The sequence below is a fragment of the Toxorhynchites rutilus genome, chromosome 2 (assembly GCF_029784135.1).
Source record: "Toxorhynchites rutilus septentrionalis strain SRP chromosome 2, ASM2978413v1, whole genome shotgun sequence".
NCBI classification, from domain to species: Eukaryota; Metazoa; Arthropoda; class Insecta; order Diptera; family Culicidae; genus Toxorhynchites; species Toxorhynchites rutilus.
In genome coordinates, this window is record NC_073745.1 from 263471453 (window position 1) to 263490900 (window position 19448).

Sequence of the window (19448 nt, forward strand, 5' to 3'; positions counted from 1 at the left end):
GGCCACACTTTTATATTTTAAAACAAATTTTCTCAGCCAAACACTCTTTTAAACCACAATTGTGCGTAACTTATTCAAGGAAAATCAACTGTATTCATCTTTTCGGAGCTTGAAAGCATAGTTTCCAATCGAAACACCAAATACACCGACAAAACTTGAAGACGAAGACAGAGCACAAACAAGCACGTCTTGTTCGCACCGTCGATCAACCCGAACTCCCTCCGTTCTATACTTGTTACTTTCTGATCCAAAAACTTGTTTCAATAGTCTTAAAATTGCTTTCAAAACAGGCTATTGAAATCACCAATCGGTATATAAGCGAGCGCCGCTCGGAAATCCACTCAGTTCTAATTGAACAGCGATTGGAGCATGTTGTCGCTGTTGTGGTGAAGCTCTTCGTTTATCATGAAAGCGCGAATGAACGGTGTCACCAAGAGCCTGTTTGTGCACCTTAGGCCAGAAGGGAATCCATCAGGAGGAGAGTGATGCCACAAACTGTTCCCCGGGAAGATCTCGAAGCAGCCGCTACACACACACACACACATACACGCGCGGAATTCCTTCCGTTTGGATGCCATTCAGCATCGAGAAAGATCCGGAAAATAATCTGCCAGTTCCTCTGGGAATTTAAAAATACATTCATGTGAAAGAGTTTATTTGAATGTTTTCTATGCATGTAACACTGTGACCAAATATGTTTCAATCAAGTGATATTAACAGATGGTTATCGAGTTAGCATTAACCACTGGTGGGCTTCCAGTATCAAGGAAAATGTGGAAATATCTAATCGTTACTGAAAATAATCTGCCAGTTCCTCTGGGAATTTAAAATTACATTCATGTGAAAGAGTTTATTTTAATGTTTTCTATCCATGTAACACTGACCAAATACATTTGGTTTTGTGATTTTTCAATCAATCGCAATTAACAGAATAGCTTCTGAAGATTATTCTTCCCCATCAGTAGGATATTTCCGTATCCAATATTGGATGCGCCCGCAATCGACTATTGCTCAGTCGCCGAAAGTTTCGAGCTCAGAGAGTTCATTCCCCTCTAGTTTGCCTTCCAAATTGCCATCGTAAACCACGCCTTCTCACGATTCAATCACGCACAAAAAGCATACTTAAGCGATATTCTTGTGGTGAGACGCATTCATTTTTCGTGAGGACATCGACGAGACAACATCGTTGCTGAGGGTGCTGGACGGCGAAGGATCGAGATCTGCCCTGAAACGCAGGCAGTTTGTTTGAACCTGTGAGGGAGCACAGAGAAGCCGATCCTTCAGGAGAACATTCTTTGTGTGGACACCGACTGGACAACATCGTTGCTGGACGAGCTGGACGGCCAGGGATCGAGTGCCTTTCTCAAGGCAAGAGGGCGGAGGTGGTAGCGCTGGAGTAGAGTAGAGTTTTCAAAGGGCCTTTCTCAAGGCTAGAGACGAATGAACTGCAAAAGTTTAAAGTTTCTATAATACAAGACCTTCCTTCCTTCCTTCAGGAGAAGAGAAGGTGACCATCGAAGCAGCCGCTACACACACACATACACGCACGGAATTCTTTCCGTTTGGATGCCATTCAGCATCGAGAAAGATCCGGAAAATAATCTGCCAGTTCCTCTGGGAATTTAAAAATACATTCATGTGAAAGAGTTTATTTGAATGTTTTCTATCCATGTACCACTGTGACCAAATATGTTTCAATCAAGTGCTATTAACAGATGGTTATCGAGTTAGCATTAACCACTGGTGGGCTTCCAGTATCGAGGAAAATGTGGTAATATCTAATCGTTACTGAAAATAATCTGCCAGTTTCTCTGGGAATTTAAAATTACATTCATGTGAAAGAGTTTATTTTAATGTTTTCTATCCATGTAACACTGTGACCAAATACATTAGGTTTTGTGATTTTTCAATCATTCGCAATCAACAGGATAGCTTCTGAAGATTATTCTTCCCCATCAGTAGGATATTTCCGTATCCAATATTGGATGCATAAAACCTTGTGCCTCCAACGTAACGCTCTCGTTTTCGAAGTTCTCCAAATATTCATTCATTCAGAATGAATTCAGATCCAACTTCAAACAAATGATCTCTAAATCAACGATAGTCCTACGTCACCCTTGCGGTTATACCATAGATATAACCCACTTCCTGTTTTTTTACATGACATATCACGATATCAGAGATGCTATTTTTTCGTTTCAGCTTTCAAGAAAAAATATAAAGAATATGGCGCCCTCTAGTCCAAAGCCATGAAAAAATAGAAAGCGACTACAACCAATAATAAAATAGAGAATCAATAGGCTAGCTCCTTGGTTTCAATTTGATATGTCGATCATCTAAATTGGTTGAGTTGTTCAAATGTTATGGATTTTTGCACAGTCATTTTAGGATAGAAGGAGAAAAAATATTTTTCGGACCACTGGTAAACTTTGAAAAATCATATCTCAAAAACGAGATATGATAAAAAATAAAAAGAATAAAACAAAAAAAAATACGAAAGATACGGGTCTAATGTTTTGCGATAAAGAACAAAATTACCAATTTTGACGAAAGTCTGAGAATCACTATATCGGTTTGGCATGGAATGACTGCAATTAGACTGATGCAATCACTGAATAATCTTTTTCCTAAAAATATATGTATAATCCGATAGTGTACATACATATTCAAAAATCATCAAATTTAGGAAAGAATAATTGGATTTATCATCGTTGCTCATCGATAAGAGATGTAATGACACTACCAATGTCTAGAAAGTCTCCAAGTCGTGGACGATAATATTCATAAACAATGAAATACTTTAAGAGTTAATATATAACTCCATCCATATGATGTCGTCCAGCGTTACGATACGAGTATTCTTCTATACATTTTCGGAGCCAAGAACCTGACCCCACTTTCATCGACGCGGACGTGAGAAAGTTAAACAAATGAATTATCACCACAGCTGGTACAAATGTACACAACCACGAATGAAAGAACGAAGCACGAAAAAAACAGATGATGATAAAAAGAACAATCAGCGCAAAGCGGACCCACAAAACAGCGTGCAATGATAATGCGAGAAGAAAGTGAACGAAGCAAAAAAATAAACGCAAAGAAGGTGCGTCGGCGAAAACCGCGCACCGAACAAAAGCGTGACAGCCTGCGCGATGACTAATGCAGCGCAACACATATCAGCGCGAGCGAACTCTAGCGCGCTCGTAGGAAGGAAGTCGCGCTCAAAGGGAAACGGAATGCGCTGCAATATGCCGCTGCTGCCAGCAGCAGCCAAGGTCCGCAGGAGCCCGGCCAGACATCGGCTGGAACTCTCGCCCACTCGTCCAGACTCAGACTCAGACAACGAAGACGACGACAACGTTCGCGAATCCAGTGTCATCTTCGCCATGATGGCAATGGAAGCGGATATAACCCACACACTTGTGTGTGTGTGTGTGGTGTTATGCTGTGGCTTTCCTCAATCCGCCGCTGCTCGAGGTAATCACCATCTCCGGAAATGGAAAGCGGAAAAGGGGAAGCCAGAGGGCTGTTGTCATCGGTGCCCGGCAGGCAGTGAGAAGAAGCGGAAATTAATTTTTTCAGTGCTTTTATCCATTTTTTCTTCTGGTATGCCTTCTTTTTTCGCGCGTACAATAATTTATTATAAATACATTCTATTAAATTTCCGTGTGTTGTTGTTTTTTTTGGAATTCTTGTCGTGTAAGATAATAATACGTGTTTTTTTTCTTCCCATTGGTTTGCATAAACTTCCGGTCACTTGAGAGAATGAATGCGTTATTTTTATTGTTACTTTTTTCGACGCCAACAGTTAGTTTTGTAAGTTGCTTTTAAAATGGTTTGTTTCAACTCTCTATACTGGCAGTGTTTTCTTAAAAAGTCTAAGAAAGTACAATTTTTCTGAACCGTTTTTTTGTTTGTTTGTTTGTACTTCTTAAAAAGTGGTGTTCTCGTTCGCTTCGATTGTATATGAGTATGCGTGTGTATGTAAGTGTGAGTGTGGGTAATGTCAGTTACCTTTTTGGTTTATTCCTATTTGGTAAGGCATGCGCGATTTTCTGAGTTTCTGAGTCGATTTCACGTAAATTTTTTTCTCTAACCAAACGCAGACATTTCTCGTGGACAGAAAAATTCGAAACACTTTTGCTGGGCGATTTGCTGCTGCTGCTCTTCAAATAATTTACGATATAAAATAAATAAATCTTCTTTGGCTTTTCCTAATAAAACAAAAATAATAATAAAAAGTCACAAAAACAATTAGGATTGTGCTAACAGAATCGACTTATAACAGGTAATTTGCAACGGAAAATGCGGCGCTAGTGGGGGCATCAAGTGCCCCCCGCGCTTGCTCAACTTCTGAGGGGACGAATTTCACTGTAAGATGGCGCGCATGCGCTGCGCCGCGTCGTCACTCAATCGTTAGAGCGAAAACAGAAAATAATAAAAAAAAATAAACACTTAATTCTTTGTGATTAATGACTTGAATAAGTTGTGTGTGTTCTTTCGTTTTTTTTTCTCTTGCAATACTATTCGTTCTATTTTCTCGCCCAAAGGTCGGATCTTTTGTCCCAGGTTGATGAATAATAATTATAATGATAATAGTTTCATAGAAATTTGACTAGAATTATTGATTTCATCTTTTTTAGCAGTAGTGATGCAGTATTAATAGGATTTTTGTTTTAGTATATAATTTATTATTTAGTTCAGAGAGTCTAACTATTTTCATTTCTAGTTTCCAAGGTTCTTGGATCGGTAGAATTTTCGGTTACCGGCGTGCATTTTGAAGTTATCCAGTGTATATACAGTTGCTCTTTCGTTTTCACTTTTGACGATTCCAAACGAGCGCGATTCTCAAATCGATAAATTGCTATAAAAAAACTTCTGACACTTATTTACACATTTCTCCGAGTGGAAGGAACGTACTTTTGTTTCACTTTTTGTTCCTTTTTGCTGACAATTTCACAGGTAAATTTGCAAAAAAATGGAGGGGTTGGGGTGTCGATTCGAAATACGACCCGGTTCGAAAAATTCCTATAAAAGAGACTGACATATTTACAAGTTTCCGTTATTCGCTACCTATGATCATCATCGTGCTTTTTTCAGGTGATTTGCTTAAACGTCATTTACAGTCTTTGGTATCTTGGATCGGAACGAAACGCGCATCACGCGCCCGCTGTTTGCTGACGTGTTACGTATGTTTGTTTGTCTTTTTTTACGTTGTTCGATAGGACGATCCGTTTTCGATCCATGTAAAACATCACACAAGTCTGATCGGCCGCGCGGCCAGACTGTCGAGGTCACTGAGCTAGTATCGCCATCCGACGCACATTCATACATACTTTCTTAAACAATTAAAGGGGGGGGGAGGTCTCTCTCTCTCTATACACAAATCACAACTTTTTTCCGAGGCCATCAAATATTCAATTCCGTGGGCACAGCCTCGATGACGCTACACTACCCTATTCTCTAAACCGCAATCGACTTTCCTCGCGCAGCAATTTGAATTTTAGACTCTTCCGCTGGTGGTGTTGGACGCGCGTTCAGAACGACGCTTTCGGGAGCATCCGAGTTTTTTCGTTTGTTTGTGGTGGAACCCGCTTTCGCACAAATCAAAAGCCGAGTTTGGGAGGGAACCTTTTTTTAAAATCCAAAATTATTGAACAGCCGCTGCTTCAGTACCTGTTCGCCTTCCTCCTCGAGCCTCTGCACGGTAACGGTGTTCAGGAGGTTGAAGACCACGGCGAAAATGGTACACGCCGCATACACACCGAGCGCCACCCACCAGAGCAGCTGTTCGTGCAGTTTCTGCTCGAAGTTTTTCAGCACCAGCAGCCCGATGGTGAGACCGGCCAGTGCTCCCGTCAGGTGGGCCACGTACGATACCGACGGAGCCCCGCTGTCGGGCTCCACCGCGTAGCGAGAGTAGATCGCGAAACCCACGTCACAAGATGCTGTTGTTATAGAGGAGAAAAAGAAGAAAACGTTAGAATTTGTTAAACCCATTTGGGGGGAGATACACTATAGGATTTCAGACGGACAAAAATATGAGATGTGACTGTCACCAATCAATTTTCCTATATTTCCTATAAAAAGTAGACACTTTAATTAAGAAAAGATCAAAATTCCAGGACTGTAGCAGGTACTTTGTGAGGCACTGATATATTGAGAAATGAAGATGAAGAATTGCAAAATTACTCTTCAAAAAAAGTGAATGCAAAAAAAATGTTGATCATAATAACAGAATAAATTATAAGTGCACTAGCTAATCCTGCAAAAGTTGTTCTGCAATATGGATTATTGCTAGTGAATATGTAGGTTGTTAAAACAAAAAAATTATTACTGTGAGCGTGTGATCAAATGTTCAAACGATCTATCTAATTTATCGAATGTGTTTAACAGAGTAGGTTGTATGTTTGATATAACCGCAAGCTGTACGTACGACTACTGTTGGCTCAATAACTTTTGCAGTTCATTCGTCTCTAGCCCAGAGAAGGGCCCTTGTGGAAAGAGACTCTACTCCATTGCTCCTCCTTCACCTGCCTTGAGAAAGACACTTCATTGTTATTCGATGCTCTTAACGTTCTTAAGCAAGATCGGGTATGGTTCCCGTTTTTGTATTGAATTCGCCTCTAGCTCGATAAAGAGCCCTTGTATACAACCTCACTCCAACCTCTCTTCGCGTCTCGAGAAAGACAATTCATTCCCGCTCGACGCTCGCTGGCAAACGTTGTTCAAACAAACTTCAAACGAGATTTCGAAAATATGCCCCATCGAAAAGCAAAGCTCCATCGAAAGCGCAATCATGGCTAAGTGGATTTCCAAGCGGGAACCAACTTATATACAGATTTGTGTGCTTCCAACAGTCTGTTTTGAAAGCAATTTTAAGGCTATTGAAACAAGTTTTTGGATCAAAAAGTAACAAGTATATGAGGCGTAGATATTTTATCTTTCAAATGAAGTGGTAATTAGACCATTTCGCTCAGTTGGTTAGGAGGTATTAACGCTCAAAATCTTGTTGTTCCGGCGTAACGCTCTCGTTTTCAAAACTTTGACCCAGTACAGAAATGAAAGACTTAGTCCTGCGTCAAAAAAGAACGAATGAAAAAACGCAAACCATTTTTTAAATTCAATGTATTTCATTAACGTGACTGACATGTTTGATCCTTTAAAAGTAATATGTAAAGTACATATATTTTTACCTTAAAGTAGAAAAATGAAATAAATCAATATGATTTTGGTCATTTGCTGTCTCGTTTGTGGAAATTACGTGCTCATCGTTTTCAAGATGGATTGACAAATTTATAACTGCTGGGTTCCGGTCATGAACTGGGAAACTAAAGATACGCCAAACAACTTCATTAGAGCTAATGTAGCGGCCAATTTGATATTGCATTACTTATCGGTATTCCGAATTTGAAACACAGCTATATTGCTTCCTCTATTCAAGGATTCACAAACTTATTTATTGCTCTTCATCGAACTGCAGAATTCAACACGAAATTGAGCTTCTTCCTAAGCTTGCGATAAAAGTTTTGGATCACCGTCGTGGGCCACATTTGTGGTAACAATATTGAACAGTCACCTATACTGCGGAGTCCGATTGATTTGAAGCTCGATCAGATCTCACCATTCAATCGAAGTCGACTTTTGCATTTCGAATCTCTTTCGACATAAATACAATCGTGCTATGTGGCAATCTTGCCTTGACACAAGAAAATTGTCAGATAATTCATCCTTATTTGTGGAAAAAAATATATTGAAAATTAATACTCGATGTTGTTTAAATACTTCGAAGGTATAGCCCCAACTATTTTTCTCTAAATCGCCTTGACCCTATTTTCATGCATAATTTTGGTTCCAAAAATGTGTCCATTTCGCCGAGATCTCATTACCGCTTCACAGAATTGGAAAACGAAGCTATGTCGAATTGCGTGGAAAGGTTACATAGTTGCACTCGATTGGACTTGAGTCGCACGGATTACAGAATACTAAATTGCAATCCGTCCTGGTCGCATCTGACTCGATCGGATCCCAGAATACAGAAGAGTAGTTGTAGACTTACTTAGGTGTTGGACCGAATACGTGTAATGTTGTAATGAAGTCAATAAAAGACTCCACGTCATGATAATGCATACGTTTTGACCTGGTAACAGCAAAGGCTGTGTCGGTGTTGCTCATGATAGCGCCTCGCCAGTGAATGTATTCATAAATGTTAATTCAGAATGAGAAATACTGTTCATAATGAATGAAGCATCTATGGGGAGTTGGCATTGAAATTTCAACCAAGTACCAATAAAAATGTCGTGAGATGTCTACGTTGAGAAGGCGAACGATGTGTGAAGATGTGTTTTCATTAACTTTAACTCCCATTCGGTTATACATAACAATCAGAAGCAGATAATGTGGTATAATCCTATGTCTCAAAGTATTCGATTCTGTAGTTCAGTTCAGTTCTATATTTTTAAGAGGCTTTAAACTTTGCAGTTGATGCTCCTCTATCGATTCTGTAGACTGCATCTATCGATTCTGTAGAAAAGCAAAGAGATCATACTTGTACAAAAAAGGGTTAGAAAAATAAATGAATGAGTTGACACCAGTTGAATTAGAACTTGCGAGTGGCAAAATGTATTTTGCCACTCGCAAGTTCACCACTTTTTGGTTTTTTGAATACTTATAAAATGGATGTAAAAAAATGGAGCATTGGGAAACCATTGAGACATTTGTATGACAAAAGAAAAAACCATGTAAAGGCACAACTTTACGAAAAATTTTGAGTGAGGGGAGATCAACCAAGATCGGTGGAGCTAAAACTAGTACTACAGGAAAAAATTAACGACGAGTATTTCCCATTTTCAAACTTTTGAGCTACGTGCTGGACATTCGTGCTAGCACATGTTTTGTTGTTTTTAAGCTCATTTAATGTTATAAATCAGGATGGTAAAACATGTACTAAAAATTAACTATGGGTATATCTTCAAATGTATAGTTGGTATAAAATTCCCGCAGCTATACATAAAGTAGTTTGCTCATGCTGGAGAATTAATTATGCATTCTCCAGCATCACTTGGTACATTAGCAGAAAAGGCAGCAAAACGTCAGCATAAACAATTGAAAAAATATCAAACCTATCATGCTAGGAAACGCTCAAGGACATTTGACTTTTTTTTATTTTTAAACATTTTTAGCAGCAACTCAAAATTTTAAGGATTTCTAACTATGTGATAATACCATTTGCACCGAAGAACGTATGAAAGTTGTGAATTGAAGATTTTGTAGAAGACGTAATTGAAGACAATTATGAAGAAGATGAAACTGTAGCAGAATAAGGAAGAATTTATAACTGTTGCATGACTTGTTTTATGATATTATTTTCAAACAAATAAATGTATTTTTACAATAAAAATAAAAATCTTGGTGCGTTCTATGTTATATCTTCAAAAAATTAAATTGTATCATCTTTATCACATAATTGGAAATCCTTCAAATTTTTAATTGCTGCTAAAATGTTCGAAAATACAAAAAAGTCAAATGTTGCTTATTTCTTGTCCCCATTTTTTAAGACTGGGCACTTTAATGGGCAAATAGACAAATACTTATTTTTTTGGCTGGTGATCAAAATCTGTAATTTTGAGCAAAATTTAAGCACTTAGACAAAAACTATTTTTTGTCTTAGAATCGTTGTATGTATATTAGAGTGCCGATGAAAATGGTCACTCGAATTTTCAAACGGGACTTTCTTAAAAATGTTGAAAATATGAGCTCAATCGGATTTCATTTACTAGTGTGGCACAGCCTTCTAAGTTTGAGGTTTTTGAAAACCGAAAAATCACCCAACGGGAAGAGTACATGAAATCAGGGTTTTCGAAGAAAAAAAAGGTTTTTCACGCGATTTTAAGACATTTGGCATCAGCACATTTTTTGTAAACCTCGATTTCATGTACATGTACTGTAAGCAGCCACAGAAAGGAGGAGGGGCTGAATTCCGAACAAATCCATGTTGAATGTTCTCCTTTTTTATAAAAAAAAAAATACACGTCCCTAACAAAATTTTACCGTAATATAGTCAAAGATGATCTTAACCAACTTGATTCGATCAAAACAAGCAGAAAAAATCTGTCCTTCCTTTGCGGGTAATTCGTCCCCTTGCTATAAATAGTAGAATAAGTTGAAATGTGAATAAACTATAGATATACGAATAGATTTAAGAATTGAGTGCTCATCAACATTGTTACAATTTCCTTATATCCCATCCTTCTCCTAAAAATATGTCACCCTTCTAAACTCGAGTACACCGCGAGTAATCGGTTTTCCACCTTACTAACCATAGATGTAAGAAAATTGTTTATATATATATAGTTTTAAAAATATATTGAAGAATTCGGCTCCTTTAAACTTAAGTAACTGAGCCTGTAAAAATAAACGAATAAAAAAAAAAAAAACAGGAAAAATACCAGAAATGTTCAAAAGATAAAGAAAACATTCTTGTCCGCTTGTGCATGTATGGAAATCCCCCATAGTGCGGATAGTGCCGCGTACTTACCAAACAGAAAGATCGCCAGCAATCGGAAGATGCCGTACTGCATGCTGCGGAAATTGAGCATCACATTCGCTAGATGGGCTGCTAACAAGGCATACACACCGCCACTAGCACCGACTAGATAGACTTCGGGATCGAATACACTTGTACCTGTTTCGAAGAGAACACAAAATCTTAGAATCACGGTTTGAAATATGATTTTTGCGCATTTGAACCTACCCAACGAGCCGGCAAGCACGCCCGCAAGATAAACACAACCGATCCTAGTTGATCCATGTACCATCTCCAATGGTAACCCAACTAAGAGTTGAACGACTAGGTTGAAGCCAAGATGAAACCATCTGCGAGGAAACAAAAAAAATGGAACGAAGAAAGGATGTTGTTAGCTCTGGAGGAAATCATTGCGCGATGGTTGCAAACTTACCCGGCGTGGAGAACCATGTAGAACAGAAACCGCCAGACTTCATGTCGTTTGTCCGGGCGGTAGATAAACATGGAATCGATCGGAACCGGTCCGGCCGGATCCGCTTGGCCCGAGGTAAGTGTGTGATACGTAAAGAAACCCAACTGTGGGACACAACAAGCAGGAAGAAAAAGGGTTTTTGTTGATCAGTGAAATGTGCTGTGCTGTGGATTGAGATATTTTTGAGAGCGGATCGACGACCCGGCGGATGGAGAAGATGGGTTGCGCCCTTTTTGAACGACACACTGTCGCCGAAAGTGCGCCAGCGCTGTGGCCGTGAGAACCAACGCAACGCAGATTCTTCCCATCCCCATCCGCAACAACGGAGAGATTGTCGTCCGCGCGTTTGTATATGATATAATAAAAAAAATGTATAATAAAAAGGAAGGGTACATACCTCAACTAATGTAACTAATATCACAAATAATGGAGGCGGACAGCATGAATAATTGTCTGCATAATATTTTCGATCCCGCTCTTCGGGGAGCACTTCCATTGCAATTACGTGCACCATCCTGGAGGGGGGAGACAGAGAGAGGGACGAAACAAGAAGACAACATTGAACGATAAGTGAAAAGAAAAACGCTTTATTTCGCTCATACACACACACACACACCACAGGTAAGAGAGATGTACAAATTAGCATTCTCGAAACGGGCCGAGGAGATCAGGACCAGCAAAACTTACCTCTTGAATAATGGTGGATCTTCAAATATCAGATGAAAATCGTTCTCCGAACAAACTTCACGATCGCGATGATGTACTGCACACTTGAAGCTACGCGACCGTTTGCCGCTCATCTGGAAGAATAAGCAAAAAGAAAAGGGAATGACGTTGGAGCGATTATGATTTCTGACAACGCTAAGCTACAAAATTGAATGGTTGTGGGGGGAGGCTGGTAAAGCGACAGGTGATGAAAGGAATGGAATCGTTTAACATAAAATTGCGATCAAGCAGTGTAATATTTTTTTCTCCATTATTGCAATTATGGGAAGGAGAAACACTTAGGAGAAAGTATAAATTACAACAATTAAAATATTAGCTATTGTATTCCGAAAAATCGGGGCATTGGAGGGGAGAGCCGAGAAACGACGACCCATTTTCTCTCCGAAACAATTGTACGAGAAATTCCACAACAATCGAAAATTTCCTGAGAAAGCCACACGGCTGCTGGCACACAGAGAGCAACCTTTTGGTGTCGGTCCCCCCATCCGATAAGCGCGGTTGCTTCCTCGTTCAGCGGCAGCTGGATGCCATGAAGTTACCTATTGGAAAATCACAGACTCCCATATTTTTTGTGCTTATAAGAAACACATTATACGGTCGCATTTTTTTTTGGTTCGTACCGTGAGCATTGCACAACCTCTCTGCCAGAATTAAGTCACTTTAGTCGACGGCAAAGTAAGCGAAAAAATCATATCGGTGGGAAACAGTTTCTATTGCAGCCAGTATCCAAAAACGAAATGTTGAAATGATAAAAGCTTCCATTGAGACATCATCGTGAGATTTACCAAAAGCGTTACCTAAAGAGCAGCAGCAATGAAACAATTATATCACAAACAAACAAACGATACTTGCAATGGTTACTTGTGAGTTTACCGTATAATGGTGATATATTACAGTAATTCATAAATTCTCTAATTTCCTCCGACTAGTAATATGTCGATAGTTCAATACATCTTTATTAGGTCAATATATCCCATCCTTCTTCAGAACTGGCCTAAATTGTAATCTGAGCTACGCATTCTAAATTTGCCAGGATACTAGTAGAATTGGCACATTTTAGTACATTTTGATACATTTTAGTACGCTTTAAGTACATTACAAATGCTAGTAGAGCTTATCTGTTATTTAGGTTGCGTGTCAAACTCACACTCACACTCACACCTCACTTTGGTAAAAATGAGTTCAATGAATGTCATTGGGAACATGGGTTGCACAGATATTTTTGACATTTTCATCTGACACTTTTCTTACAAACTGGCCCAAATTATCATCCGCGGAACATAAGGGTAACTTGGAAAAAAAGATGATTGAAATATTCTGACATCGTCATATCAACATTTGATACACATTTATTAGCCCAAGAACATACATCTTCAACATAAATTGACCTAAATTTTAACATAACCAACGAAACCTACAGTCACAAGGGTGTTAGTAGAATGGGTATATTTTTGGTTAATTTTAGTACACTTTTGGTACACTTTTAGTACATTAAAAATGTTTGTAAAACAATTTTTGAGTGCCGTTCACAACACTACGATTGTTTTGTTTTGACATTGCTATATTTATCCTGTTTTCGAAACATTCTTTCTAGTGGTTTTTTTTATTAATTTACTCCGTTCAGTTGCCGAAACGCATTCCTCGTAGTAGTTTCTCTTATTCGAACAGATAAGTTCCGGAGATTTTGATGGACGATAGATATTTTATTATCTATTCTTGGATATAAAACCGCGAAGATTGCGAACTGTTGCGATACAGTTGTATAGCATAAAGCAAGAGTAATTTTCTGTGAAAAAGATAATTCGAATATTTCGAAAGAATTTGATTCCATTGATGGTTTTTACAGTGATTCCTGAATCAACGGAACGAAATGGAAACGGTCTCCTCTTTAGGATTAGTATTTTACGGTTAGAGTAATTTGTGATCCATATTTATTAGGTTAAGAACCCACATCTTTCACACAAAACTTGCCAAAATGGTAATCTAGTCAGCGAAGCCTATGGTCGGCAAGATGTCCGTGGAACGAGCACATCTTTAGTACAACTTTGGTACATTTTAGTACAATTTAGTACATGTTTAGTACATCGGAAATGCTAGTGAAACAAATGTTAGATGTAAATTACATGACCACTAATGCTTATTTTCGACATTTGACCGTGTTTGAAACATTTCTGGTGCTTGATTCCTAGTATGGCAACGGCATTTAAACGCAATCTTTTATCTGCGCTCTGTCTTTCGGTTGCCGAAACGCATTCCTCGTAGTGATTTCTTACCCGAACACACAGAAAGAAGTTCGATAAAATTGATGACTGTTAGAAGTTCTTTGACTTCATTCTCCAAAAAAACCGTGGAAAATAATGACGCTATGGAATTGTGCGTTATTATCACGTCAAATTGACGTGATAATGCTCGAAAAACTATTTCTGTTTTCGTTCAATTGTTTCCCGAAAACGATGGAAAGGCCTACATAAGTATTTAATCACTGTCTTATGTTTTAGCTAAGAAACAACCAATTATACCGTTATAATAGATAAAAATCATGAGTTTTATATGATCTCTCGTCGAAAAATATTCGCAGGTAAATGTTAAAGAGGGGAATAATAAGAGAAAAAGAGGAATAGGCAGGGTTAGAGGAAGAGAGAAAAAGAAAAAATGAAAAAGAGAAAAAGAAAGTGAGAGAGAGAAGAACAAATAAGGAGGGAGAGAAAGATACAAAAAAATGGAAAGTAGAATAAAGTGAGAGAGGGAGAGAGGGAAAGAGAAAGTAGTATAAAGTGAAAGAAGGAGAGAGAGAGCAAGAGGGAAAGAGGACGAAAACTTGATGGAAGTAACAGAAACGTTGAAAAAAAGAAAATAAAGAAGAGAGGTTGCGTGTCGGACTCATAAACCCACAGCTCGTCTCAGTAATACTGAGCTGAATGTTGGGTTGGATTCAGCTTTAGAAATCATGTCATTAGCAATTTGAACGAAGTCTCTTGGGTCCTTTGGCACCCTCTTCACTGCTGTCAACGTTGCGGAATCCCGAGTCCCGAATTACGAACTAGAATGTTTGGAACGGAGCTACGTTATAGCCCTCGGCAATTTGTGCCAAATTTATTTTAAACTTGAATCCCTTACGATGGAGTTGCCTTACAAAACCAGTGGATCATTTGCAATGTTTTCGATTGCTCGTGATAGCCCGGGTTTTCCTCTTCACATTTGAGGGCGCTAGCTTCTCTGCATCAACCTGTAAGTATGGGGTTGCCCTTCAGTTCTGTGCAAATACGCTCCAGATTCCCAAACACATCTCGTCATTGTCACTTTAAAAATTAAACAATGACTCAACAGCAATTTAGCGTCAGGTCAACTATTTTAGCAAGTGACGCAATTTTTGGTGCTGTACAAGAACCCAACCAAAACACGCGCACATTATGATCCGACCAAAGTGTGGGAACGGTTTTAAGAGGTGAAAAATTCTTCCACAAACAAAACAATAAATAAAACTCACTGTGTGAGACTACGGCTGCTGGTGCTGATCCAACCACGATGTCCAATCCTTCACCACCAATCGCTGGAAGGTGTTATTCTGTGGACCCCACCGACAACCGACAACAGCAACTAGGTTGACGACAACGACGACGATGCGGAGGGCGACGTGATGATCCAGAACTCTCGTGGGCGGTCCACCGCGCGCATATTGCAGCACACGCATTGTAGAGAGACGCCGGGAAGACGCAAAAAAAAATGAAAGATAAAACAAAACAACAAGCACACCTATTGTTTTATCAATCTTTGAAGCGTCTTCCCGCGGTGCCCGCGCCCGCAATGAGAGATGTGAGAAGGCGCTGGGGCACATGACATTTTCCGCAGTGCCGGTGAGTAATGGACCGCGCAATGGAAAAGAGCTCTGCAGGAATGATGTTTGCCGTCTCCCAGGGTTCGCGAAGACGACATCAACGGACCGTTGTTAGAAAGGAGGCAGCAGAAGATTGAAATTCCAGCATAAATACCACGTGCTAGCCAGTAATTAAGGTGATACGCGTCAAATACGCTCCCCGGGCCGGAATTCGTTAGCGCACCCAAGCAGCCACCTCTTACGGGAAGGTATTGTACACCCCTCCCCCCATATGCTGCGGTGAGTTGCTCGCTCCGCTCGGTTGACCACCACCAGCACTCGCTCTCGGTGGGTTTGCTTCTGTTTGGACTGGTTAATTAAAATCTTTCCTCTCTCAAATATGCCCGGGGTTTAATTACAGCGAAGGGGTTTATTAGAAGGGTATAACTAGAACATCTATTTTGCTCCGTAATCTTCATAATTGATTATAGTATACAATAAACAATGGATCAGGCTAAAGGCGGATCAGCGTGAGAGCGCAGCGGCGCGTTTCGGAGGAAAAATTGACGTTTTGATGCGTTCTAAAATCTAGATAAGCAAGCGCGGCAACGAACGTGCGGCGGAGAGGGCAACAGGAAAAAAAACTGAGCCCCGCGATACGGCGATACAGTAAAACGGTTCTGCCCCGGCAACGCCGCCGCAATTATATCCCTTCTGTGGGTGCTTTGAAGTTTTTTTTCGTCTAATAACTGGCAATTATGACATCACATAATGTTCTAAGCGGGCGGCGTCCGCGATCCTTATCTGCACACACAAACACGCACCAACAGACACACAGACCGGGAAACAGGTGAGCTCAGGGGGTTATGCTGATGCTGTCAATCGCACGCACGCTATGTGTCGATGGCCGATGGCCCTTCGGGCTCGAAGAAGTGTTAAACAATGTGTACCGGAGTGACACTTTAGTTTTCCCAGATGTCAGCGCTAGTAAACAAGGGAGTCGCAAGAACAATGCTAACCGAAACCTAGCTTACCGTGAAATTACTTCTCTCATTTCGCCTCTGGGGAGGATGATGGTGGGCCTATTGTTTTCACCGTGACTAGAACTTTTTCGACACCCGCGCGCTCGCTGTAAATTAGCCCGACAAAAAATTGAAAACAATATTTTTTTTTCCTATCACGTAAAAAAATAATTCGTTCCCACTCGTTAACCGAAGCAAACCACCGTCCATCACCGTTCTGTTCCACCGCTCATGTTTGAATTACTTCAGCTAGTTAATCGCAATAATGAAGTGGGAGTCAAAATTATTGTCACTCAGTGACAACGTCAAACACCCTGTCAATCTTCGGAACTTCCCTTCCTTTTTTTATTCTACGGTGACTCAAATTACGAGCACGAATCAACGTATCCACGAACTCAATACTCCCATCGTAATATTTGAGAGAATGGACTCGAATCAATTGGATTGCAAAATGCAAAATTTGAGTTCGATCGGATCGTGAAATGCGATCGAATTCCCCAATTAAGGTGAAGCACATAAAATACATAAAGCACATGGTTTATTTTGCGATTGCTCGAAAGTTATTGATAGGGCCCACAATCCACACATGTTTGAAAAGCTTCAGGTGTGTCTAGACAAAAAAATCATTCAAAGTCCTTGATGATCACCATCACCAAAACTCACCAGATCAGAGTTGCCAACTAGAATTTTCAAAAATCAGGAAGAATAAAAATAAAATCAGGATAGCTCATATTGGGTTGTCCGAAAAGTTTGTGTCGATTTTTAGGATTTTGTTTGCATAGTTTTCATAGGCAGAATTACATAAATTCTATTTCATTTTACATTCTACATTCTTATTATTTTGTTCTGTAATTTTTCGCCATTTTTCACGCAGCTCAAAGAATTCTGCAGGGATCTTTTGATTGTTTATATTTATTTCTAAAAACCTACAGAATAAATTCAGAGCATCCCGAGTATACGAGATCCACATCACCGAAACAGCAATAGCTTGTTGTTGACTTTGAGGATTACTTCGAACGCTCTTTCGTAGGACAGCTGATTCTGTGATAGAACAGATTGGAGAGTAGAACAGAAGAAACTCTGAAATGTACCGTCAGCAGAATCGTCAGCTAAACATATGTGTTCGCTTTGAATTTGAATATCTGTTTTTACTGCTAAGTATCCGAAAATAAAGAAAGGTTTCGCGGGAACAACTACAGTGGATTGAAGAGAAAACCATATTTATAATTTCATACTTTGGAATAAATTTTCTATCACCAAATGAGGAAAGCATATCAGCAGTGGATGAATTGTTAAGTTAAATTCAAAAAAGTTTCTCTTGAGTAATCATCAACTCTGGAACGTCAATAACTCTACGGCTATTGAAACACATACATGCACTTCATACATAAGGTAATGTTTCTCCACAAACTTAATCTCGTTATTATTTCTTCAACTCCTTAGATAATCTGGTTTCATGAAATTATAAACATTCTCTCGATGCTAAAATCGGTCTAGATAATAGAGAAAGTCGCAATCTCTATTAGAATATGGTAAGAAAAACTCAATCCAGGTTTTACAGGGAATAGAAACGGCAGATTCAGTTAGTCTAGAATTCAAAAGTGCTCTATGAAATAAAACAGTTCATAAGTTAATCCTTCGTTTAAAATTTTATCGAAGACTTATATTTTCAACCAGAAATGAAGTATAATTCCCTACAAAAATTCTCATGTACGTCTCGTGTTTCGCTTAATTCTGCTGAATTTTACTGAATTTAGCTGAAGACTTCAAAAACCTGCTAGAGTCTGCCGAAATTCATTAGAATCTGCTAAAATTAGAAATCAGAAATCTGAAATCTGAAATCTGGATTCCAAATCTGAATCTGAAATCTAGAATCTGAATCTGAAATCTAGAATCTGAATCTGAAATCTAGAATCTGAATCTGGAATCTTAATCTGAATCTAGAATCTATAATAGGGATCAAGCATTTGAATCTGAATCTTGAGTTGTAGTCTGAATCTAAAATATGAATCAGGAGTCTGGAATATGTAATCCTATTCTAGAATTTGAATGTCAATCTGGAATCTGAATTTGGAGTCTGAAATCTGAATCTGGATTCTGACTCTGGAATCTCAATTTCAGTCCGAATCTGAATCTGATTTTGAAACTGTATCTGAATCTAATGTTGGATCTGGAATCAGAGTTTTAAATCAAAATGTACAATCTGCACCAGAAAATCTAATCTAAAACCCTGGAAAATCTGAATCCCGCATCTTAACATTAGATTTGGAATTGGAATCTGGAATCTAGAATCTGTATCGGGAATACTAATCTGAAATCTGAAATTTGCCATCTGAATCTGAATGTGAATCTGGAATCTGGAATCAAAATCTAGAATCAGGAATCCGGAATTCGAATCGGAGCCTGGAATTCTTCAGCCTGGAATCAGGAAATGTGAACTTGGAATCTAAGTCTGGAGTCTGAAATCTAAATCTGGATTCTGACTCTGGAATCTAAGTTCGAATCTTAATCTGTAATTGAAACTGAATCTGAATCTAAATCTAATTCTAGATCTGAAATCCGAGTTTGAGTCAAAATGTAAAATCTGCGTCAGAAAACCTAACCTAAAATCCCGGAAAATCCGAATCCCGAATCTTAATCAGAGATTTGGAATTTGAATCTGGAATCTAGAATCTGTATCGGGAATTTGATCGAAATCTGGATTCAGAATAAGCAAGAATCTGAATCTGAAATTGAATCTGAAATCAGAATTTGGAATCTGAATCCTGAAATATGAACCTGGATTCTGACTTTGGAATCTCAATATCAGTATAAATCTGAATTTGAATTATGAATCCGAATCTTATACTGGATCTGGAATCAAACTAGTGAGTCTAAATTTAGAATCTG

General features: G+C 39.0%; 1 protein-coding gene across 2 annotated transcripts in view; it reads right to left on the minus strand.

Moving 5' to 3' along the window:
- Positions 1-3586: 3586 nt before the first annotated feature.
- The window catches only part of LOC129768839 (protein rhomboid), a 216895-nt gene continuing 201033 nt past the window's right edge, over positions 3587-19448 (minus strand). For both annotated transcript variants that reach the window (XM_055770761.1, XM_055770762.1), the window contains 6 exons: positions 11685-11797; positions 11395-11512; positions 10959-11101; positions 10754-10875; positions 10538-10684; positions 3587-5948 (listed from right to left, as the gene is read on the minus strand). In XM_055770761.1, the coding sequence (XP_055626736.1) occupies positions 5638-5948; positions 10538-10684; positions 10754-10875; positions 10959-11101; positions 11395-11512; positions 11685-11797 (954 nt within the window). In that variant the 3' untranslated portion in view covers positions 3587-5637. The remainder of the gene's footprint in view (positions 5949-10537; positions 10685-10753; positions 10876-10958; positions 11102-11394; positions 11513-11684; positions 11798-19448) is intronic.